The sequence below is a fragment of the Aspergillus nomiae genome (genome assembly GCF_001204775.2).
Source record: "Aspergillus nomiae NRRL 13137 chromosome Unknown contig00262, whole genome shotgun sequence".
NCBI lineage: Eukaryota > Fungi > Ascomycota > Eurotiomycetes > Eurotiales > Aspergillaceae > Aspergillus > Aspergillus nomiae.
In genome coordinates, this window is record NW_015378317.1 from 12,840 (window position 1) to 38,565 (window position 25,726).

The following is a 25,726-nucleotide window of genomic DNA, read 5'->3' on the forward strand; positions in this document are numbered from 1 at the left end:
ATGGATTCGATACTCGATGGGTTGAACTCTGCGCAGAGAGCCGCCGTGTCGTCGCCGTCATCGATCCTCCAAGTTCTCGCCCCGCCCGGCTCAGGAAAGACAAAGACCTTAACGGCGCGCGTCGCGTACCTCCTCTCCCATCATGGCTATCGACCGCAAGATGTCATCTGCTGCACGTTCACCATCAAAGCGAGCCGGGAGATGCGGGAGCGTCTGTCAAAATTGGTTGGGGACCGGGTGCAGTCGAAATTGATTCTGGGGACGTTTCACTCCATCTGTCGACGGTATTTGGTGACTTATGGGTACTTGATTGGGCTGCGGAAAGGATTTGGAATTGCAGATTCCGGGGATAGTTTGGCCATTATTAGGGTATGCTTTTCTAATAATTGCGGTTGTTTGGGGGTGTAATTTGCTTACTTAGATCTCTTTGTGCGGTAGAGGATTGTCAAGCGGCTACAACTCAATATCCAGCCTAATATGGCTCGCGCGCGGATTTCGTATCAAAAGGCTCATGGGGTGACGCCGGAGGATTTAGAAGCGAAGCATATGAAGGGCTCTAAGGTGCTAGAGCATCGGGAGTTTTTTCAGGTTTACCAAGCGTACGAACGGCATCTGGCGGATTCGAATCTACTCGATTACGATGATCTACTTCTACGGTGCGCCCAGCTGCTTCGACAGCACCCGGAGTGCGTTTCGAATGTCCAGTCAGTCCTAGTCGATGAGTTCCAAGACACAAACCATATCCAGTATGAGTTGATGAACCTTCTCGCATCCCAGAACAGACGAATCACAGTTGTCGGGGATCCGGACCAGAGTATATACGGGTTTCGATCGGCTGAGATTAAGAACTTGACACGTATGCAGCAGCTGTATAGCGACACCTCTGTTGTGTTGTTAGAGGATAATTATCGGTCTTCGGGGTCCATCTTGAGCTCGGCTCAAGATGTCATTGAACAAGATTCGTCGCGGCCGGCTAAGAGGCTGCAGCCAACTCATAGTGTAGGGACGATGCCGGTATTGCGAAAGTTACCAACAGCAGAGGCCGAAGCTCAGTGGATCGTTCTCGAAATTAAAAGATGCATTGCCTTGACGGGGAAGTTGCTGAAGTATTCGGACTTTGCGATATTGCTCCGGTCGGCCGCACTTTCGAGACAGATCGAATCGGAGATGGGGAAACAGGGCATGCCGTACAGGATGGTCGGAGGCTTACGCTTTTTCGATAGAGTAGAGATCAAACTACTTCTGGACTACTTGAGAGTTATCAGCCAGCCGGGAAACACCGATGCGCTTCTGCGAATTATCAACGTTCCATCGAGGAAAATAGGTGAAGAATCGATTCGATCGTTGATGAGTGGCGCGGAAAAAGCGAGCAAGCCTTTCTGGGACTTCATAAAAGACGTGGCACAAGGTCGCAGGTCGACCGAAAAGACTCTGTCGAAGCCTACCAGCCATGGATTAGGTGCCTTTGTCGGTCTGATCGAGTCGTCGAGACAGAAACTCCTCGAATGCACTGACTGTTCGGCTCCGAAGAAGCTTCTTGAGTTTGTCATCAAGAAGCTTTGCTTCCGAGAATATCTTACATCGACGTACGGTACCAATGAGGAGAACAAATGGGCGAATGTGGAGGAACTTCTGGGCCAAGCGGAAGATACGGCTGCAGCTGGGGAGGCGAATGAACAGGACGATAGCCTTCCGGAAATTCAAGGCCTCTCACAGCAGCAAGCCCATCCGGGAGAAGAGGCACTGTCGCGCTTTCTGGCGAATGTGGCGCTCTCCACGGAGGTTCTTCAGCAAGAGGGAGAGGAAGGTGAGCAATCACAGGAGAGAGTAACGATCTCCACGATCCATGCCGCAAAAGGCCTGGAATGGCCGGTGGTCTTCGTACCAGCTGTGTATAACGGCATTATCCCTCATTCACGTGCAGAGGATTCGGACGAAGAGAGACGATTGCTTTACGTGGCCATGACTAGAGCGCAGGCGCTGTTGTACCTGAGTTACCCCCTCGAGCAATCCCGCAGCGGTGAGACGACGAATGTATCAACATTCCTTCCGGAAAGGATTATAGAATCACGGTTTCGGTTATTAGGACCTAATCTGCATGAACAGATCGTCTATGGAATCGCTGACATCTTACGGCGGCCGAGGCCGACTTCCGAGGCTATGCTCGAGGGTCAGGTTTCACTACCTTCCATACTGGATGACCAATGGACGGTCGACGGTCGAGAGGCTGCGGACGCTGTGTTTAGATGGGACGGCTCTAGAGCAGTCGATGGAGAGGAGCCTAGCGCTAAAAGACCACGGTATAGCCGAGAATCTTCGATATCAACCACAACCACGTACATGTCTGCGTCAACATACACAATGAATGGCTCGAACTTGTCTGTGCCTACTACCATGTCGCTTGGATTCTCGACGGCGCGGGAGTATATCGCGACGAACCCAGCCGCTAGGCAGGAACAAAAGCCGGAACTCGGGTTCGAGAACAAATCAAAAACAACAGGAACCGGAACATCTGGACGCAGTGCGGTTGGCCTTTCGCAGAAGAGCATATCCGGGTTCTTCAGTAAGCCTTCGTCTCAGCCCAAACCGAAATCTAGCGAATCAGTACCGACACACTGCCACACGACCCCTGGCGATCGAAACAATGCCATTGGGCCGACGGCCGAGGGCAAAAATAAAAACGTGCTCCCAACGAACTTCTCGACGTATCGACCACAGGCGCAGCGCCTGCAAACAGCCCGTCCGATTCTCGAACCGTCGGACCCCAACCGTTACACGTGGCTGGCGATGTCTTCAAAGCCCACGGCGAAACCGATCTTGCGCAGTGGTGACGAGGGCAGGGAAATATCCGACAAGGGCGAAGCCGGGAGGGAGTGGGCAGCGAGCGAGGTTAAAAGACCTCAAGGTCCTGTTGGAGGTGCCCGACCAGCGACCACGTATCACACGACTACGATGGCGATGTTACAGGGCGCGGCACCCGTACCGACGAGGAGAACACTGGGGATTCGACGAAGTATGAATGGGTGGGAAGAACGGATGAAGAGGGCAGGCAATCAACGGCCGTGATGGTTTGTCCGTAGATGCAGATTGGTTGCTATGGACTGGGAACCTCTTATCTGGCAGTATCACCGGTTAGGTGTTTGGGCGTCAAGGTCGATGTGATTGAGTGCCTCACTACAGCGTTCGGGCTTCGTGTTTCACATATCGTACTTTTTTTTCTTCTGTCTTATTTTGATTTCTACCATCATGAATGTATTAATGCCTGGGTTACTGCCTAACCCTCTCGATATACAGATACCTCGACCCAGTGGTGGTCACTCCATGGACTCAGCTCCTGACTAAGCCGAACAAATCATTCATTATGTAAGATGAGTACGGAGTTGTATGGAGTAGTTTACAGCAAGTATCCCGACCAACAAAACCGTAGTATCAACTTACGTACAGCGAGATGGGTACACTTGGCACCACTCCAGGAATGCCCGTCGTGCCATGGTATCGAGCAGAACCCCCTCAACATGGAAACCCCGACTGACTCTCCGATGATCATTACCAACCTCTCCCTCTGCCCCCCCCAAAGGGAGAAATCCCGAGCAAAATCGAGAGAGAGAGAGAGAGAGGAGAGCAGCAATAATGCAGCGATTCTAGCGGTGAAACTCACAATAATGGTTCAATACGAGCCCCAATAAAGAAAACGAAGCGATCAGCTGATAGGGATCCATTCCCCATCATTTTTCCCATCCCGAAGACTCAATCCAGGCTAGAACGAGACTAGACTAGGCCCTTATCTTCTTCCATTTCCGGTGGTGCTCTACTAGTCGACTAGCTTATAGTAGTTTATGGAGACTGTCATCCGTACACCGCATGATAGATATGGCGGTTGACCTTCATTTTTTGCGCAATTATTTGGGGACTAGCTGGTATTGTACATCTGTAAGTTCTCCGGGGTAACGAAAGTACTACTACTAGTAGTAGTATGATATTGAGTGTTCTGCGTCTTGTTTCTGGTTGAGAGAAGAAGGTAGGCTAACCCGAGCCGGGCTAGTTTAGTGAGCTGGTATTGGAGTCTAAACTGTTTTAGGGCGAGAGTAACAATACCTCCTCCCTCCGTACTTTACTTCGGACAGTTGGCACTTCATCCAACCGTACTACTAGTAAGGCAAACGAATTGGGGTTAGCTCGCGTCTCAATGAACGGGGAGGTCTTTCTCCAGTTCGCTCTGGACGGATTAAACTACCCCGTGTTTTGTTGGCGGGTGATGAAGTGGCATATGGCGTCTGCAATGGTTGCTTAGTAGTTTGTGAGCGAGCCAGACCAGACATGCACGTATGCTGGTGTGGAAGTATGGGATGTATTACGTAGGTAGTGGTCAGTATCGGCACCCGACCTGATGCCGTCGGAGCTACCTGAAGCTCGCTCGAAGGGGGGAATAGACGAAGTGGATGGATTCCACTTGAGCTCATTTAGTACCTTACCTAGTACGGGGTGGAAAAAGGTTGAGGTGTTTACTTAATTCCGCGTAGTACCATGGGTATCGTTTGCTTAGTTTGTACGTTTGTACCCATAGCTGAGTTCCAGAAACGCTAAACCCGGTTGGGATCTACCATATTTAGAGTTACAGCTTATGGAAGGTACCTTCGCCTTTGAGTAGGGGGAGAGGGATGCTCCGAAATGGTGCGGAAAGTGATGCTTCAAAGTCACTTCTCCAGTTCCTTATCCAAGTAATGATGTATGTTATGTGGATAACAATCGGGGTGGTCGTGAGGAATGTCCATATAAATAGCAATCAGGTGATTGACCTGTACTCGGTGGCGTATGGGGTTGTACACGACGCTGTAAATTAACCACCCGGAGGTCTACGGGCCAATAGGAAATGGGCCTCCCGGTTCCAGGGCGTAAAATACAACCAACGCATCATTCATTCTGGACACATGGACTGGCGTGGATGAAACTGAGGCAGAAATGACGACGGATCATCTCTCCTTCTAGGCATCTATCTCATTAGGATCTTCCAAGCGAAGCTACAACTATTGTTCTGGACCAGTTGGCTCCCCGTCTCATCCTGCCACCGCCACATCAGGGCGATGAAGAAGAGTTCGGTTTTAGTTCCTGAATCAGCCTCATCAGGCGTTGACAAGCCTGACCCCGGCGTGTGGCTGGAGCCATTGTGCCGTCATTTTTCTATGCCTGGGTCACAGCCAGGCAGAGGAGATTGTAGTAGGAGGCAGCGAACTGGCAAGTCGGACCAAACCGAGGGCTGTCATCGATTGATGGATTGATTGACTGAAGATAATCATTGACCATCATCCCTACGAGCATCCCGTCGACGATGCGTCGGTAGTGGCCAATCAGGGACGGGTGTCAGGGCTCTCCGGTTCGCCGCCTCGTCTTTTCGAACTAAATTTAATTGATTTATTTTAATTGATTTTATTTTGGGATGTATTTTTCTGCCCCTGGCAGTCAACGCAAAAAGAGAGGCGGTGGAGTCCGAAAGTCAATGAAGGGAAGGGAACTTTCACTTTGGACCCTTTTCTGATCCCAGATTCCAGAACCTTGGTCTGCTTCGCGTCGAAGGTTATTATGAGTGAGCATTATTATCGTCTTTTTTATTTCTCATTTCTCATTTCTCATTGCATTATTGGGGGAGAGAGATGACGTCCCTCGTTGGAAGTGGTCCCATCATCCAATATGCTATCCACATCATCGCCTGTTCTTGGTATAGTCGCTCGAATCACTGCAAGATGACCGATCTCTCGCGGGCCCCCTATGACTAGTTTAGTTTTATTTTCTGGATCTGTTCTGTGCCTTTTCCTGTCTCTGTCTCTCTGCCTTTTTTTGTTATTTTATTTCTGATTTCTGATTTTTGATTTATTTATTTTTAATTTGGGTCTAGTTTTCGAAGCTAAATTCCCAAGATGATCGAATCTATTCCCTTTCGGATAGATTCTCCCATACTTCCCCATACTTGTAGGAAACCTACAAAAGGCCACCCTCGTCCGCTCCCCATAACCCACTTCAAACCATTAGACAATCAATCAAGCTTCAAAGACTCTTCTGTGACAAACAATCAATCATCTCTCACACCTCCTTCGTCCTCCTGACCTCATTGTTCTGCCTACGATTGCCTGGGCTTCTAGACTTTGCCTTGCTCCGCCACTGGCCTTACCTTATATACGTCCTCTATCGCCCTCTTCTCTCTACCTCGAGTAATCCATATCATATCAAACCTCTTATCTACTCTACTCCCTTCGCGACAATCCATCCGCTCTACTTTCCAAACAATAATAACACATCTTTCCACCACCACCACCATCACCACCATCATCATGCCTCACAAAGTCAACCAGTCCAATTCTACTTTGGCCAGCACTGGCAGTAGCGGTGACCGGGTGGTTGTCACAGACCTGCGAGGTATGTTATACTACTTGGACCCTTCCTATACATGATGGTTCCCGTTCTGCACCCCAGCCGTATCTCCAACTTGCACTAGGGCTGTCACTAACGGAACCGTTCTGGTGTCATAGGGTCCAACACCGGTCCACGCCGAACGCAACCTCCCGTCGTCGTTCATAACCAGGGGGGACAAATATACGACGAAACAAGACCATCCGATTGGGACAAGCAGCGGTGGAAGTAAACACACGAACGGTGCCAGCGTTTGGGTTCCGGTCACCTGCTGCTGGTCAGCGGGTGTGAGACGGGCTCTTAGTCAGCTGATTATCCGCGCGGCTTTCCCAAAGTGAGGCGAGCGATCGGCAGCGCAACTTTCTCGTTTCTCTCGTCTTCCGCGTCTCTCGTTCGAGACCGGCAATCGGCGGATACGCTCTCTCGCTCTACATTCTGGACCGCCCCTGATGCTAGTTCCCTCCCATGGTTGACCGTTCATTCATTGAGGTCCCCCCCTGTTGGGATCCCCGGATTCATACATCCATGCCCTTGTATACATACATATTCCTGATGCCACTGTACTTTTACGAGTTTGGGTTGTCGTTTGTTTGCTTTTGCCTTCTTCTTTATTGCCCTTGTGCGCCTTTTATCCCTTACCCACTTCACCCTATCCTTCAAAGCACATGATACATTCCCCCGGAACTGGCATGAACTCTGTTGTCGTCGCCCTTCCATTGAAGCTTCAAGGTACCAGCACCCTTGCATCTCACCATGCAATCACCGCCCGAGCGAAGTCCATTAGACTTCTTCAGCAAGCGGTGTACCTACTTGGAGGTTGGGCCCCCCGACACCATGAGCCAGTTCCTGATCCCCTTTCTTCCCTTCATTATAACACGTGTATATTACCCTGTTTTATTTTTATCTTTTTCTGCTTTCCTTTTTGGCTACTATTGATCGATCCAGATCCGGCGTTCCGCATAGCGTGGGGAGATTAGGGAATAATCTCAGGTGGTTGGCTATATCACCATTCTTATATTTTTTTTCATTGGGTACACATCATCAGGTCATGTCATGTCACTCACTCTCCTGGATTCTTTCTCGATGCTGGGCATTGGACTGAATTCCAATTCAACTCGCTCACTGGATTCTCATCTTACGCCCGACATGACTGGATGGCTTGCTCTCTCTTTTGGATGGAAGGACTACATTATCCTTGATTATATCTCTGTGCAATTAGTGATATCTATTGACAGCAACTATGCTTGTATATTTAGTAATTTCGGATATAATAATATATTATAATTATCTGAACTTCGCTTCTTGCTTGATTACTTCCTGTTCAGTATGGGGTCGAGTAATTGAGGAATGGGGCAATTTTCAAGTAACTGCCGGACAAGAAAGCGCGCGGTGCCCTAAGGACTTCCAGGGCGTAGGACTGGGAGTACATTTCAGACCAGGAACGGCAGGGTGACAAACGGACATACGTACATGCCTTGGGATCCAGTAAAGGAGGGGGGGGGGGGAAGAGCCATTAATCAAACGCCGGAATACTTACCCGGGAGGATGAGCAAGAGTAGATCTTAGTCGATGGAGGGAATGAAAGGGCCCCCTGCTACTCCGCAGAATGCAATCGAAATCGTGATACTAAATCTCGTACTTCATCGAAGGTAGACGAATCATCCTACACAGGAACAGTGGTTCATAAGGTATCATGTATTGAATTCTACCACGATCTTCTCATCGCAGTAATATACTATGCTCATCTCATCTCAGCTCATCCACCAAAATAAGACACTCCCGTGTGGTTTGTTGGGAGCCACAAAAAAGGGTAGGGTTCCAAGTAGAAACAAAGAAGAGGAAATCTAGAGAAAGCAGAGAGGTAAATGTGTCCAACCTGACACGGAAACGCTCAAGTCCATCCACCTGTCCAAATACCTTCTCGCTGTCCAAATCATTAGGGGTAACAAAAGCTATGTCAACACTTTTTACCTCGCAGCTTTTGCGTGGAAGATTTTTTTTCTCAGGCGCTTTTGCTTTTGCTTTTTTTTGTCTTTTTTGGTTTCGGTCTTTTTCTGCTTTTTTGTTTTGGAGGGGACCTCTCTCCATCAGCCAAGATTCCGAATGGTGCAGACAGCGTAGTTCTCTGCCTGTGAAAGAAAAAAGAAGTGTATATTTCATGGGAGGTGAGAGGTTATGCCACATTAGTGTATGTATTTGAGTAGGATGGGGGAAGTTCGGTCAAAGGGAGTCAAATATAGAGTCTTCAGGTCAGCAAGCACAAACTGCCACCTGGGTGCCGCTGAATGGGATAGAACTCCAACAAGGCTGAGAAAGAAAGATCACACAAATGAAATAGGAAATGATTCAATAAAAAAATGTAAACAGGCAAATGCAATTTAAGACTCGAACGGCTCGCGCTTGCAATGCTAGATATAAGAATGAGATGCAACTTGGAACTCCCAAGGGATGAAAACACAAGAAAATGGGTATGCCCTTTAGAAAAACGAAAATGCAAAAAGAGAACAAAGTTTCGACCACATAAGTGATCGGTCGAGCATTGAGAATATCAATGATAGACATAAACCAGATCGAGCACTTATGCATGAACCAAATGTACCGATGTTGTTATCCACTGATGTACTGATACACTATTGACTGAAAGCACCCTCAACTGATGTGTTGCATTCAGTAGCTAGTGGTGAATGACATTTGTGGTTGAAGGAATTGCTGCCCCTGGGTGAACGTGGCCTCCTGATATACACGAGAGTCCACATATTGCATGCTCGGTGGTGGCGTAGGGGAGGGAGAGCAAGCGCTCGTCCCTGAGACCCCTTTCACGAAGGTAGTGTTCCCCCCATTGACAAAGGCATCGTTTTCGGGTGTGATTGGCGGCGTGATATAACCGTGTGGCATGTTCGACGGATGGGGAGCCTTCTGCGGAGTAGCAAGTCCAATCTCACCGTCGTATGGTTTGGACTCGACGTTGACGTCTGAGGGTGGACTTGCTGGGGTGTAACTAGCGGCCGAGGCTTGACGAGCCAGGAACTGCTCTAGAATCTTCGATACCCTGGAGAAATGAGCCGACGAATACTTCCGGAACAAAATTTGAGAAGGCTGATGAAGCTGCTGAGACAAGCCCACCAACGTCATCGAATCATATTGTGAAGCCCACTCGGTGTGGCGTGGCTGTGGTCTGTTAAGGATACACCGCGCAAGAGCTAATGAAGCTCTAGCAAGATCAGAGGATGGTTTGGACACAAACTCTCTGTGAAATAGAGAAATCTCCGAGATGTACAATGCCATGTGTTCGACCTCGGGGTCGTATGATGTGTCTATGACAGCCATCTGAAGGAAGCTGTCCACAGTTGGGTGTCCAATCGTCCAACCCAAAGTCTGCAGGACATGCCACTCCATCTGTGTGAACATGTCGTCATCATACAGGGAGCAACACATAGATTTCAGTTCCTTGATGGTGGGCACGCGATCCTTCTTGTCACCATATTTTGCTGCGATAAGCAAGGCCGCACACCCAACCAGTTGATAATGCCTCTTGTAGACCACACGCTTTGAGCAGTATCTATCGAGGAGATTGATTGTCAAAAAGAGGGTCGATGGTAACAGCTGGAAGGCAGTGTGGGCTTCGATTAAGAAGTCGAGCAAGTAAGGGCGCATAAACCACTGAATCTCCGTTTGGATATCGATCGATTCAACATCAGGGAGGGTAGATGCCTGAGATGGAGATATTATTAGCTCAGAGTGACTCGGGTTAATTAGAGTATACGGTCACCAACATCCATGTCCAGCATGTGAGACAGAATATCATCACGGAACTCATCGCTGGCAACTTTGGACAGCTCATCCGCAATGGCATACTGGCGCTCGCGAGCAATCAATTTCGCGTGCTCCTTTGGATCCATACGGGGCGCGGGGAAGTCCTCGTACGATTCCACAAAGAAAGTTTCGCAAGGCTGATAGCTGGACGTAGGACGCTTGTGGTAGGCCATGATGTCCGAATTATGTCGATCTCGACGGTGATATTATTAGAAAGAGTGGACCTGATCAGAGCGAGTCTATCAGGAAACGACGGAATTAAGAGAATGACAGTCGCCAGATTATTTCGAATTAATGAGCGGAAGTAGTTGGGAATATTAAGGACCAGTGCAAAGACGATAAGCCTGAATATTGGAAAGGAGCAAGGGAGCCGGACAACTAGTTGAAGCCTTTCGTGGCCGGAGCTAAAGGAGAGACTGTTAGTAAAATTATTATTAGATATTAAAAAAGTTTAAAGCCTTGAGAGAATGACAGGCTGCAAAAATCAAAGGACAAAGAGAAAGAAATTGAGAAAGGAGAGGTGGATGAAGCAAAGATGAAAGGTTAAGGAAGGTTGATGAAGGAAGGTAAAAGTCAAAAGAGTATTGGGAGGTGATAAGGGGGATACCCGGGGATAAGAGTACTAACCCAGATTAAAGCCTTCGGGCAGAGGGCACGGTGCAACCCTTACCGTGACGGCGAGTCTGGCATCTAGGCTGGGACAAGACGAGATGATCTGTCACCTGTGGACTGTAGAATACCAGTTCGAAAGGCGAAGGACGACTGAACGTCTTCACCCTAGGAACCGGCGCTTGGTTGCAAGCTTATTGGGATACTCCGGAATGCGGAAGGGGAGTACAGGCACGAGCCTATGTAGGGATAGGGAGATCGTCAGGGGAAGTCAGAATGCAACAAGAATGTTACGACGTACAGTTTGCTCTCCGGTGTATGAATGGTTTCTTGTACACGGCCGAGATAATGCAAACGGAGCGTTCAATGACCAGTTCCACAGTTAAGGGAGTGAGGTCAAGTTGAAGCGAAAAGGTATCGGGGGAAGATCAAAATCGGTCTCCTGGAGCCGGAAGAAGTCATGTCAGCCACTCAGTCCTTTCCAGATGTTTTGTCTTTCCGAATCCCTTATTTGAATTGTGCACAAGACTTCAATTGTGTGGTAATATTGTGGCTTGAGGCATGTCATAGGTTGGAGTAGGAGCCGAAGTATGCCCGCTCTTGACAGTTTCCATGCCCTCCAGAGCACCTCAAGACCCCTTGAACCACCTCAGCGTTCAAGAATGCGAGCCCCTCTTGCAGATTATATGAACGGCTGATGAGATAAACTCCATCCAGAACGAAGGACCCGCGTTTGGAAAACACCCTAATCTTCCAACCTCACGAGAACCCATCGTTCCAGCCAATTCTTATTATCCAAGGTTCTCTCAACCGGTCGCCGACCTGCCCCGATCTATCCATTGTCTAATCGTGAGGCATTGTTGAAATCCATATGCAGGAGGCCAATTGCTCCAGAGGAGAGCATGACGTTTCGGAGGTGTTGAAGGTTGCAACCGATTAAGATTTCTTATGCAATTGTCGGTTTTGAACCATTGGCATTCACCAACACATTGGGCGTATTCACACAGTGAATTTTTACCGGATTCATATCGATAAAAGACCAACGACACATGCAGATATCATTCTAGTCTTGTCCCAGACACACACAATTGACACAGGAATGGGGGAATGGTGCTTCACCAGGGTAAGGGGGGAAATGAAAAATTCTCTCACCTCCAAAGAAATCACCACAAAATACAAATCATATACACAAAAAACGCTTATGACAGAAAAGGAGACGAAGAAAGATGGAAAAAAAGCCCTTCTTGGTCGTTCTTCTAACCGGCAGAAGCTAGATCAGGGGATCTTAACGTCGACGTCACGGATCGGACACCGGCGGTCAGGGGAATCGCCGTTTGAGCTAACAAACGTCGAAATAGGAGGACGTCGAAGCAAAGAAGCTGACGGACACGGCTCGACTGGAGAGCTAGTGCAACAGGCTGAAGATGGGGTCGACAGATATAGACAATTCCGTCAACGGTATCCTTGCCGGCAGACCAGTCTCAGATCTCTCCAAGAATTGGCGGGAGGCTAGAAAAAGGAGGAGGGGGGGGAAGGAGGAAAGGGAGAGAGGCGAAGATAGAAGGAGGAGAGAAAAAATGAGGAGGAGTGATCTCTCTCCAGGCGGGTGTAGTAGAGGAAAAGAAAAGAAGAGAGAGAATCAGAAATGGGGACAGAGTCGGAGATAGAAGTCTCGAGAGTCGCTGCAGGTTACCTCTGCCCACACCGTATGGTAAAGTGTGACGCTTTTCCCGTATTGAGGATCGTGTTTAGTATTCCCAGTATTAATTAGTAGTAATAGTAGTTTGAAAGGTATCGGGTAAGCGTATGGTTCGGTCCTTGTTTCAGCACCGTCTCAATTATACCTCACCTCGCCGACCAGCGTTGGCTGAGAGTTCTACGAACGGACCCTACTTTGCGCCTCCTAGAACTGTAGGGGGAAAAAAAAGAATGCCATACCCAGTGCTTTGTGAAACAATTGAATGATTTGACAAAACGACGCCTTGCCTTGTCTCATGCCTACATTTCCAACCACCAGTGGCACAATCAAAGGGTATGGAGGGCGGAGGGGGCTAGACTGAATTACTGGATGATACAGGACACAGGTTTGAATTCGAGAATAGGAGTTCCATCAATCCTCAGCGGCGCAACAATAGTCGTAATGAGGTCGGTCGCCATACTACTAGTTAGTCCTGATTTGCAGAATATCGCATTGAGCATTATAATAGTACGGAGTCCTTAGGAGGGAAGTCTGCCTAGTGCAGCCTAAGCCCATACAGGATCGAGGGGAGCCCTTACTGAAGGGCGAAAGTTAATACCATTGATACGACCAGGTACGTAATTCCGGCCGTTTAGTAAGGTACCTGGTACCTATTACTGACTGACCGGCCGTACACGGTACAAGGTTACTTTCTACTAATTATCTCCGGCTTTCTGCGTCGTTCTTCTTTCCAAGGAGCCAGACTTTCCGTATCAAGGTATAACAATCATTGACTTTCAAGACCCATTGAGCCCTAGATTCCAGCTTGAGAAATACATATCCTACGTTGCAATGCTTGCTGACGGTCGTATTCCCTTTAATATCTTCTAATATACATTCAATGGCTAGCCTTTGTTTATCTATACAGGATATAGTTATTAGTTGATTATTTGATTTTTATTACCATTTTATTTGATTTTATTTTATTTTCGCTCTTGAAGGCTGCATCTAAACTCTCTAACCTGCACGGCGTCCAGCACCAGCGCTCCTTCGGTGGGCTTCTCGGTGGGGTGATCTCCCTCGTCACCGACCAGTCCTCACCAGCCATTGACTCCCTCCAGGAACACCTCGGGTCCTTGGCTCAGTGACCTCTATTTTTTTTTAACCCTTTCCATTATTGACCTACATCCTTGGGTCATAATGTGTAAGCTGCGTCACTGAAAACTACACTACTGTAGGTAAGCCAGCATTTCACATTGCGGTCTGCAGCAGAAAATAACGAGTGATTATTTTTACTCCTTTCTCTTCCATTAGAAAAAGATATCCCTCTGTATATATACAAAAGTACGGAGTACAGTACAGCGATGGATAGATCCATGCCATTTATTACCGGCTATTGAGCGTATGATGAAGTCACTTTTCTCATTTGATATTTTGATTTCTCTGGTGCCGGATAACCCTAGACTACTAGCCTCTTCCTAGCATATTCAAGAATCGTAATGCTATTTGACGACTACCCACAATTTGCGGAGTAACCGACTTTAGTTTTCAGCTGCTGACGGTCTGTAAATAACCATCAATGAGTGGTTCGCATTTTACGGCGCACTTCGGTAGAGGTATGATACTACATAACACATACATACATACATACATGGAAGCGGTCGCGTCTCGCCGTCATAGACTGCTGACTGGCTCAACCCTGACTTCTTGTCCGCTCCATCGCGTGTCTCCTGCAGCCATTCACGACCAGTCAATGCCATCTTCGACGCCCCTCGCCCGAGCTTATGTATGTACATCCCTCGACCAGTCGACTGGAGTTTTTGACACACCAGGAGTCTCAACCATGATTTACCGTGGAGAAAGTCATATGTCAAACTTTTACTACCGAACTATGTATGAACACGACACGCCAGAGCGACGCGATATTCGGTTGATCTCGACCTTTGAACCTAATTACATGAATCCGCTACACGGGATCCTCTTTACTGATTGGTAGGGCTTTTCTTCATCTATTGTTCGCGTTATTGACGTGCAGTTCTTCAACACATGTCCATCTCGTCATTGATGCTCCATTGTGAATGGAAACCCAACAGAAAGGAGGGGCTACCCACACTGTCGTAACAGGTGGACGATCTCATCAAAAAAAATGTTTTACTTCCGACGCATTTGTACAACTTGCGGGGAATTGGTACTTTTCTACGGGACACATGGCTTAACCATCGATTGTCCGGGGAGATATACTGTCACCTCACCATCGTCATCGGATCCTCGCGATCGCAGACGGCATGACTACTAGTCCACGTATATTCCACGGAAGCTATATGCGTCCTGCCGTTGGTGACACGCAGTCTATCTGCTACCATGCAACATATCCGGAGACGCTCAGTTCAGCAAGGTCTAGTCAAAGTTATAATTCTGGACACCTATCATCCAGTCAATGGCAAAAGATTTCTCCAATTATCGGCGTTGTGCTACCCCTTCTTTCATCGCTAGCACCAAAAAAGCTGGTTAGATTTGACTATGGATGCAGCTTTATACACAGACACTGTGAGACGGTGCAAACAAAGCAAGGGGCGCAATCGACTGGCTGGGGGTGCTCCATTATCCAAGGCCCGCCTTATCCAATTCAGACTGTATCTGTCCATGTTACCGATCTTCAATCTCAAGTAGCATTCTACTGATTCTTCTCCGTAGCTTCCTCGGGAAGCTTTCATATTCTGGACCGGATATGATCTCCGGCCTCAGTTCGTAGGTCGTCACCATCGTTCGGACAAAGACTATAGTATCCACCCTCGCATACATCGACATATACATACATGCCTTCCTTCATAAATTGGCAGTGGCTGAGGTGGCTGGAAGTAGTTTAAGTTCATTTCCTCCACATCAAGATGCATTACTTCTGTAACTGGGAGTCTCATTATGCAATAAGGTGGCTATTCTATCCCTGCACCGGAGCTCATTGTTCAACTTGGAACGGCTATATCCTAGCTTGCTTTCTGAGGCGATCATTTCCACTCTCTACTGGCGTTGTATCGGCTCGATCCTCGGAAAGCATGTGCATCTCTTCCGACAAAATCGAGGGATCAATCCGTGGTACGATCTAAGTAGACTATTGAAAACGGGACAGCCGTCTTTCGTGATATGCACGATTGCGTGTGGTGCCGATAATCGCCCTACTCCATTCTTCCGAGCGTCCGCTATCCAAATCCGTCGTCCCCAGTACAACCCCTTAAGGTCGCAATATTAACCCGTCATAGTTAGTTAACCCAATTACTTAAGCCAGGGATATCGCTTTAACTACCTAACTAGTTAATGCTCACTGACTTACCGACTGCGTCAGATACTCAGGTACGGAGTACAATGAATCATATAATACAGGGGTAAAAGGGGCGCTTGCTAACAGGGATGATTATCCTAAGACCTCAAATTCTTAGGGCGATGGCAGGTTGGAAACTCGTATCCATAATTCATTCATGTCTGTAACTCACTAGTTACCAAGCAATTGGAGTACTTATGTAATATTGTCAGCGCAACTTAAGTTCGAACTTATCTCCTAGTAAAATATCAGGCCATTGTGACACAGACAGAGCTTAAAAAGGGGGTGGGGAGGCGCAGCTTGTCGTTTACGACCTTCCGTTAGTAGAAGTTAGGTTGAAGTCTTCCTGTAGTTATATTAATCTCTTGGTCATTATTTGGTAGTATTGTGATGGACAACCTTCAAAACATGGGGTAACGACTAGGGGCGTAGTGGTGTCCTTGCCTAAATTAGCGAAAAGTGGCATTGCCGCCCCGTGTATCGATTACTACTTCGCCGACGAATATGCTCGATTACGCCTCCTTTGGGAAAGCTGAGGGTCCGTTGGGAACAGATACATATTATACTGCCAACATCCTACGGGAAGTATATCTGCATATCTCAATTTCAAGGTGACTTGGCTACTTGCGCGGATGCTCGAGGTGCCTTTCCGAGATAATTATAGACCTCCCCTTGCTGTGTACCTGCAGACCTTATATTCATCGCTTTCTCTCGTCGTTCGCCTACTTTAACTTGTCGTTGTCCTTGCACGGTCCCATGCATCGTCCGCCTATACTCAAATCGCTCAGGATGGACCCAGCAACCCAGGTGCATACTTGCTGTTACCCAAAATGGTAATACGCTTATAGATTATAGATTAATGATGTTGGTGCAACAACGGACCCAACTTACTCGGCGCAGAACTATTGCATACTTTCAGGCGTATATCACTGTTTGCCTTGGAATTAATTGAAGAATTGTAACCCTTTATTTTATGTAATATATATGCTCTGGTCTGCTGTATCTGTACGTGGTAAACGATAATACAACCAGATTTCTTGATGTATCATCGAATCCTTCCGTTTAACATGACCCAAAAGACTAGGCTGAAAACGCAGTGGCGGTATGACAATAGTACTCTGTAGGCCAGTTTGTAATATAGCGTTTGCAAATATTACTCTTTTTGTCTCTATTCTATCGAAAATCCTAGTTCACTGCGCCATAAAAACACACCGCAATCGGGACGCTGAAATTTTGTGCCAGCCCACTGCGGATCTCGAAAAATACAGTAGCAAAGGATACTACTTCCGCCCACTCACCTTGCCACCTTGGAAACCGAACATGATAGACCGCCAGGCATCAGAAGGGACATACATAAAAGATCATCCTTGCCTGCGTTCGTTCGGTTGCCTAGAGACAGAAGGAGACAGAGAGACGTAAATTTCTACCAAATGGCAGTCGTTCAGGGTTAATTAAGCAGCATTTTCATACTGGCAGGAAAAGTCAATCTGCAGCCCCGCAACTCCGACAGGTTGGTCCACCTACGAGAACGAATGGTTCACGATTACTTCCAACGTTGGCCAGATTTGTACATACAGTACGCACAAAACGGCGGTAGCCGGAAGTAGCGGCTGCGATTCTCATACTAAGCGAATTTGGATATGTCGGTATGGGAATATGGGATGATGTGGGCCTGGTAGGGCGAAAGCTGGTAAGAAAAAACCTGTCAACAAGCGGTGTTCTGGAAAACCTGAAGAACTTCATAGAATTGGTCCATGTATCAGATTCCCGTCGCATATTGGTCCAAAATAGCCCACGATTGATCTCTGGTCGCTGATCTGATCCATATCCTAGCATTGGATGAGTCGAGAGATGTTCAATACTCTGCAAATAATTATTCTATACGCCCATGGCTGCACATCCTTTGATGTATCTACTATTGTACACCTTGGCTGTGTGCATCGAGAGTATATGTAGATTTGGCAAATGCAGAAGGTTCCCCGATTTTTCTTTTCTTTTGTCTCTCTTATCCTTGTCGTTTCATTTTAGTTCCCTTTTATTATCTCCAGTCATGGTCCTACCGAGCGTAGATACCATTATTATTTGCAAAATCACAGTGGTACTACGTGGATCCACTTTGGTCTCTTCTGACAGTTCTTAAGTCAGCATTCTTTTTATGGTGGTGGACGAAACACACTTGTGCCACCACCAAGAATCATGCGGCAAGCCTTTGGTCGAAACAAAGCGAATCCATGCAATTGCCACTCTGCTCGTATAAGCCGCATAGCCGTAGTTGATCAAGTGATCGAACTATTACTTTAACCTCCAATCTCCGTGTCATAACGCATGCAGCCATGTATCAATATTGCTCCCGTTCCGAAGGACACTTCGACTATACGGTAGTGTGCCCTATAATAGCCGACGCACTTCAGCAATTGAGGCATTTACATCCAACATATCGCATGGTAATCGTTTCTCACAAAGTGGGAAACCCATGCAGGGTGTGAGCCTTTAATATACTCGACAGCGAATGAAGGGCCTGCTGATTGATAACGACTACTAAGCAGAAACGCGAAAAGTCAGAACCTGCAAGACAATATGACCGTTTGTGGTAAGGCTATTTTTTCACAGTTGGGGCAGCGGAGAGCCTCAACCATGGTTCATACTTTTTTCGCTTCTTTTTTGGCTACGTTCTGACGGCATATAGAGGCGTTGTATGTCAAGTTAACCAAAATCCTCTTGTATGGCGTACTCAGGTACCTAACGCTGTACTGTATGCCGGTTCGGAAAGCCGAGAACGATACAGAGTAAGGGTTTGTACATACATACATACAAGGCCAAGGTGCTAGAGGAGAAAAGGCTTAGCGTGAAATCTACGATGGGTCCGATTGTAGTGTAAATAAACGACTCCACATTTAACCCCAAAGCTCTACAAAAAAAAAAAAGAAAAAGAAAATGGAAAATTGGAAGAATAATTAGAGGATTATTCAGCTGTCGCTCGACGTTTCGTCCAATGATAAGTTGCCGAAAAAGAAATCTACACTTGGTCGTATAAGAGTGCTATTTACAGCAAATCTATAGGTATTCAGTAAGTCAGTTGCTTCACATTTGTCACAGGCTTGCAGAAAACAAAGAGTCGCGTGCGAGACACAAATACTGCGCGTCCTGGCCATTTTCTCTCATTTTCGACAGTTCCATGGCGTCATTGATTGACTCGCGTCCCACGTTTCGGGTGCCCCGGCCTGGAAGTTATGAGCCACGATCATCGATGCGAAATTAGGTTCCCAGTCATTTCTATTCTAGGTAACTAATCTCTTCATTTCAATGGTTGACCCCAGAATGTCCCCTTTTCTTTCCGTCCGACACCTTCATCGAAAGACGTCGAACTTTTGTCCTTCACCAAACCGTTTGGCGGGATCTAACAGACACGCTATTGATATCGCCAGACAAGCCGCGTTTCCTTACCTACTGTTTATCCAAGCCCTTGACCAGGGTCGCGCGGGACCATTCTCCCCCGAAGTTAAGGGGGTCGCGATGACATAAAGCGTAATCTCGCCGCGATGCTTGGCGTGGACTTCAGAGGCCCTCTATGCGCGCTGATTCGATGGTCGCCTGAGCAAAGCCAGCGCGCTTATTGCCAAACCGGCGTGTCCTTTCCCTGCCTTGATGCTCTCCAGTAATCCTAGTCTAGAAGCTTTCTTCCCGCGTCCGTTCGTGCCTTACAACCAGGATGGAACCCCGGGGTTAATTGGTCCAGCGATGGTTCATCGAGCTAATGGCTGGTTTTTCCACTTTTCTTGTCCAAATGTTGGATTCCTTGCAAGTTCCCGGGGAATAATATATGGACCTCGCCTGCAATTGGATATGTGCCACCCAGCATATCAAAATGCTAATTTCGGCAGACACGCCTGGACCAATACATCAGCCACCTCCTGAATCGAGTCAGACATCATAACCATTATTACTAAAGATAATCCTGATGGCTGCACACAGTACGCACATGCGTTGTTCTCATTGATTAACGGAACCCAAGATCCGACCGTCTTCCACTCTTACGCCCTACCATGGGATTCGACCTTTGACCATATTTGGAATTCCTATCAGTTGGAGGTGTCCTTACAAGGCATAAGGCCACTGCCTTCTTCAATCTGTCGAGTACTTAGTGCCAATTCCCATAAATTGAGGCATTCAACATCAGCCTCTCGCCACTTGCCATTGGTGCCATCCTACATCGTCTAGTGGCTGAACTTTAAAAGCGTATACGAGCGGAACTCTACGAAGTCGTCGCACGACTTGGGGATTGTTGGGAACCATTTTTTACCAGGGACCAGCGAGGGCCAGTTCTTCAAATGTGTCGCATAGCAAACCTATGCCACCATGCAAACATGCAATGGCCGCAAGAAAGCGTCAGTTAGATGTAAACACAGCGCACCCACTGCTGCACAGTCAACGCTAAGTCGCGCTTTTGATGCTATCAAGTAGAACTCGCGCATAGTTACCGTGCCATGAATGCACGGCGCTGAAACTTGGGCATTAACCATGAGGCAATGGTCGCGTAGTTGACGCCACCGCGGAAAGAAGGTAAAGAGAGGAAGTACTCCAACACAGCTTATCGGAAACAGATCTGCAATTCAGTATGCCCTCATATTTCCAATCGAGGTATGGTATCTCTTAGAGTTTCATTGAGCCATGGATCCCATCATCTTGGGGGGTCGAAACAAAAATAGCCAGCCAGGATATCATTGAAATTGATCTCTTTGAACCATTTTTGAGCAATTATGGCAAATCAACCGATGATCTGAATCATGAATGCTTATCTCCCGGGGATTGTCTTCGACTGGTTTGAAAGTGGCGTCGTCTGAATGTGTGCGGCTCAGTTCGATTCCCGTTCACGGCATGGATCGTGCCTATCAAACAACACCCCCGCAAGCGCACAGCCCGAGATCGAATTAAACTGCATATCGCCCATCTTGGGGCCACCCCATTCAGCTGAGCCTGGTGAATCCATCGGAGAAATTCAGAGAATCCTTCCCCACTTGCTAACAATCTCTGGTTTCTGAACATTCGTTCTTGATGCCGACAAATAAGGTTGCCTAGCCATACAGAGGCACCCCCTCTTTTAACCAGAAGACAATTGAAGTCCACCTTCTTGGAGTCTCTACGACCCTAAATCCCGTGGAATTGACCCTTTTCTGTGGTGTGGTACCCCAGCAAACCTGGATCATTGCGCCCTATCACATCATTCGAATAACGGAGACTGCATCGCTAGCCGTCTGCTGGTAGCATGCAAGGCCGGAACTATAACCGGGGCTTCTCTGACGTGGCAGTCCGTCTATATTAAATGGACCTATATGGACCTATCAAATACAGCGCATGTGAGGCTGTCTACAACTGATAACTCTTTAGGTGAAGTGCGAGAAGATTCACTTTTGCTGATACGCTCTCTTGGACCGGCTTGCACCACGCTAATTTGGAATTCAAGGTCACCTACAGCTTTGCATGCGTATGTCGCTTACATACAGGACTTCGCGCTACGCGTTTTATATGCTTCAAATGATAGGGGACATGCATCCCTTGACTACCTGCGTGCTTCAAGAACCTAGTCATATGGTGCTTTGACCCACCACGAAAGTGTACCACAAGCACTGGAGTAACAATGATAGGCTTTGCAGTGCCTATTTTCCCTGTCAACACTGCTTGGTATTATAATTTGAAACTAGAGCAGGGAGTTGGCCATACTACATTTTGGGAGTTCGCCAAGGTGAGTATCCTTGGTAAATGGTGTCCCACCACGCTAGGCGCAAGTTGTCTCGGTGCTTCCTTCAGCTGAAACAAAGAATATCTCTATGATCATTCCCGGATATTGACTCGTTGGAAGGCCCTTGATGCGATCTCTAGTTGTACTCCGGAGGAGCATTACGCCAGAGTGCAGACTGGGCTTTGATCATCAGATCAGTTTGATATTTGCTTTTTTTGTGTTGATGACATACAATCGCTCCTCATCTGTTAGATATTCTCTTGTATCGGTCAAAACTATTGTCGGAACCTGAAAGAGATTTGAAATACTAGTATATTAATTTACAGTACATACTATGTGCATTTCATGATGGTACATCAATTGGTTTTCCTTTTTGCTAAATGATGAAATGATGTTTTTGCGAATAGTTGCAATCTCAATCTGTAAAGAAGAACAATGAGAGATTAGGTAAAGAAAGTAGCCTCGTGCTTTGTCTAAGTTTCTTGCTTGATGCTCTACAAGCAACAATGGGATAATCACGTGATCGAGCACGTTTGGTGGAACCTCCGCGGCGCTAAAAATTGTATCAAAAAAAAAAAGAAAAGACAGAGAGAGAGCAACATCAAGGTCACAACCACAACAGTGACACCTTCGAAATATCTTTGACTTTTTCTTTATCAGTAACGGAATGATTGTATAGCGGTCGCTCTACAGGTTGAGAGCCGGGGTAGGTCTTTTTTTTCTTTCCCAACGAGGATCTACTTCATTTTTTTTTTCATTCCATTCAAGCACAAGCTTCGTCGACTTTTAAGCTCGATTTTACCGCATTACGCCGTTAATCATAATGGACATTCACCGCTGCCGCTTCGTTTCTTATAACCCTCAAGCGATCAATGCGCTCGCATTCTCCCACCCTCCGTCTGCAGAACTTGCGGGACGTGGTGTCCCTACCCTCCGACTCGCGGTTGGTCGCGCAAATGGTGATATAGAAATTTGGAATCCACTGCGCGGCGCATGGTTTCAGGAGACAGTTCTCCGTGGAGGAAAGGATAGAAGCATAGAAGGACTTACCTGGACACTCGATCCGCCTGAGTCTGGTCCCGATGGTTCAAAGATCCCCGGAAAACTGCGCTTGTTCAGTATCGGATATTCGACTGCGGTAACTGAATGGGATATCGAACAAGGCCGTCCCCTGCGTCACTCAAGTGGGAATTATGGTGAGATTTGGTGCATAGCGGCTCAGCCAAGATGGCAGCCTACGAAACGGGGCAAGGATGGCAAGTGGCTGCCTCCAGCGGAAGGAGAGTACACCGGACAACACCTCGCCGCGGGATGCGCGGATGGATCTATCGTGATCTTGTCTACGGCCGACAATGATGTCAGGTTCCTTCGTCTTATGCGACCTTCTACAAAGAGAGCCAGGGTGCTTAGTGTCACCTTCCAAGATCGTAACACTATCGTGGCCGGCTATGCGGACAGCTCAATCCGTCTGTTTGATATTCGGAATGGTCAACTCCTGCGAACAATTTCTTTGGGCAAGGGACCGACGGGTGGTACGAAGGAATTGCTGGTCTGGTCTGTGAAGTGCCTTCCCGACGGCACTATTGTATCTGGCGACTCTGCTGGTGAAGTTCGTTTCTGGGACGGCAAGAATTACTCGCTTATCCAACGACTCAATTGTCACGTGGCTGATACTTTGGACATCGCTGTGAGTGCCAATGGAGACACAGTTGTTAGTGGAGGTGCGGACCAAAGAACAGTCGTCTACAAAAAGAAAGCTGGGGAGAAGGGCGATAAGAAAGGCCGATGGGTGGAAGTGATGCACCGACGGTACCATACCCACGACGTGAAGACCTTTGCTGTCTATGAGACGAGGGACATTAGTGTTGTTGTATCTGGAGGTGAGAGTTGATCTTATATTTCAAGCATTGGCAAAGTTGGCTGACAAGAATCAGGACCTGACGCCACCCCGGTTGTCTTACCTTTACGTGAGTTCGGAAAAGAGCACCACAGAAAGCTATCGAGTCTGCCTCAAATACCACAGCTTGCGTCTTCGCCTTCATCTCGACTGGTCATGAGCTTCTGGGATAGAGAGATTAGCATCTGGCGCCTGTTCCGCGGCCCCACATCGTTGCAAGACAACCTTGATGGACAAAGGCACCGGTTGGTTGGAAAGGTCCTGATCCAGGTATGTGAAGATCACCTAGTATCGGCGCTTATGAAGTTCATTTCTAATGGACTGTTCACATGATAGGGCGAAGAGAATATCACCTCAGCTATGCTATCTTCCGACGGAAAGATCTTAGTCGTTGCTACGATATCCGGCGTCAAAGTGTTTTCTGTTCGGCGGCGCAAAGGTGATGAGAAAGGAACCCTCCGCATACAAAAGCTTGATATCCCATCTGCACTCGCCAATGACGGAGCTCGAGTCGTTACCGTTTCCCCCGATAGTCGGTGGATCTGCGTCGTTCGTCCCAATAGTGCTACCTACTTGGCCAGGATCAAGCCTGCTTCATCGCCTCAGGAGAAACCCCAGGTCCTAACCCAACTCGTTAAACTTAACAGAGCTACTCGTCATGCTCGCTTTGAGAAGGCTTCCCATGGTACCTTGGGTGAGTACGAAAAGACCATCCGATGCGCCGTGTTCTCTGAAAACAGCAAGATCTTTGCAGTCGGAGATCTTTCTGGGTGTGTGGATGCCTGGTCGCTGGAGACAGCTGAGTCAAAGACCTCGGCGAAAGCCAATGCTGCCGAAGACTCCGATGATGATTCCGATGATGAGGATGAACAGCCAGTGGTGGAGGGTGAGCGTTGGACTCTCACAGCCGCTGAATCGCCAATTCCTCGTCTCAAGTCCGGCGTACTACTGTTGTCCTTCCGTCCTCTGAACTCGGCCGGAAAGAAGTTATTGACCGACGATGCGGGTCAGGATTCTAAGGTTGAAAGCCGGTTGATGGCCCTTACGAGTGAGCACCAACTGGTGGAAGTTGATGCTCTTGATGGAAAATTGTCGGACTGGTCAAGGAGAAACCCCAAAGCCTTCTTACCCGAAGAGTTTAGAGGTGTAAAAGATCGCGCGATGGGCTGTGTTTGGGATTTGAACGAGGCCCGTGAACGTCTCTGGCTCTACGGTACCTCTTGGCTGTGGATGTTCGACTTGAACCAAGATTTTCCGTCTCCAGAAGAGCTGAGTGCTTCGGCAGACACTCATGATGATGGACAAAATTCTATGCAGGTTGCGAAGAAGTCTTCATCCCAAAAGCGCAAGCGTGGACTTCTGGATGATGAGGAGAATGACAGAAAGAAGCCGAATACCGGTGCCGGTGACAAGATTCCATTAGCACAGTCTGACGTTTTCCCTGGTTCCAAGATTCGCAAGATCGTAGGAAGCGACGAGTCGAAGGCTGAATTGATCTCTCTTGAGAAAGAGTGTCCTCGTGGGGCAGATGAAGATGATGAAGCATACGATCACGATGAAGCTTATACAGCCAGCCATGATTCTAACCTAGCTCGCCTACGAAGAGGAAACCTCGAAGGTAGCGTCAGCACCCCCAAGAAGCAGCTTAACAAGACCGCTGTCAATGGCGACACGCCCTCTCAGAAACAGCTGGTGCAGGCCGCGGATAACTCACATTCGGCACGTCGTTGGTGGCACACATACAAGTACCGTGATATCCTGGGAATTGTACCCTTGAACTCTCAGGCAACAGATGAAGAATCACAGGAACAAGAAGATAGTGGTAACTTAGAAGTCGCAGTTGTGGAGCGGCCCATGTGGGACGTTGAGCTTCCGGGTCGCTATGTTAGGGACTATGAGTGATGAAGTCACCCTTAGGTACAGTGCATTAGACCCGAGTGAAGATGTGACATTGGAGTATCATGTGCGGGTCGGCATGGCAAGCGATTCATCATTATACGTTTTTCTTTTCTCGCCTTTGAATACTGTCCGCTGGAAACCCACCTCCCAGTTGATAGGGCCCCGATGTCTGGCGCTTTTGTACAGGAATATCCATTTCTACTTGTTCGGCTAGCAGGATGTGCTTTTTTTAGAGACTCATACATACAAAAGTTATTCATACAACGGTGATGCCTGATCGATTACTTGCTTTATCGGCGTGTAGGCAACGAGGATGTTGACGGTCGCCTCAGGCGCCACGCGGCTAGCAGGTGACTTGGCATCAGTCAACCATCT

General features: G+C 47.8%; 4 protein-coding genes across 4 annotated transcripts; 3 read left to right on the plus strand and 1 right to left on the minus strand.

The window, feature by feature from the left end:
• ANOM_010556 (ATP-dependent helicase) lies at positions 1 to 3,066 on the plus strand (the record flags this gene model as incomplete). The annotated part of the gene is made up of 2 exons (XM_015555812.1): positions 1 to 369; positions 439 to 3,066. 2 exons carry the CDS (start codon positions 1 to 3, stop codon positions 3,064 to 3,066), a joined length of 2,997 nt encoding a protein of 998 aa, XP_015404463.1.
• Positions 3,067 to 6,033: 2,967 nt separating this feature from the next.
• Positions 6,034 to 6,844, plus strand: ANOM_010557 (uncharacterized protein; the record flags this gene model as incomplete). The annotated part of the gene is made up of 2 exons (XM_015555813.1): positions 6,034 to 6,408; positions 6,522 to 6,844. Coding segments are annotated over 2 exons (384 nt in total), but the record flags the coding sequence as incomplete, so codon positions are not given.
• Positions 6,845 to 9,069: 2,225 nt separating this feature from the next.
• On the minus strand, positions 9,070 to 10,388 carry ANOM_010558 (G1/S-specific cyclin Cln1; the record flags this gene model as incomplete). The annotated part of the gene is made up of 2 exons (XM_015555814.1): positions 9,070 to 10,113; positions 10,176 to 10,388. 2 exons carry the CDS (start codon positions 10,386 to 10,388, stop codon positions 9,070 to 9,072), a joined length of 1,257 nt encoding a protein of 418 aa, XP_015404457.1.
• Positions 10,389 to 22,378: 11,990 nt separating this feature from the next.
• ura7 (small subunit rRNA maturation protein UTP4) lies at positions 22,379 to 25,354 on the plus strand (the record flags this gene model as incomplete). Its single annotated transcript, XM_015555815.1, has 3 exons — positions 22,379 to 23,435; positions 23,490 to 23,722; positions 23,789 to 25,354. The coding sequence occupies 3 exons, from the start codon at positions 22,379 to 22,381 to the stop codon at positions 25,352 to 25,354; spliced, it is 2,856 nt and encodes a 951-aa protein (XP_015404458.1).
• Positions 25,355 to 25,726: the final 372 nt, after the last annotated feature.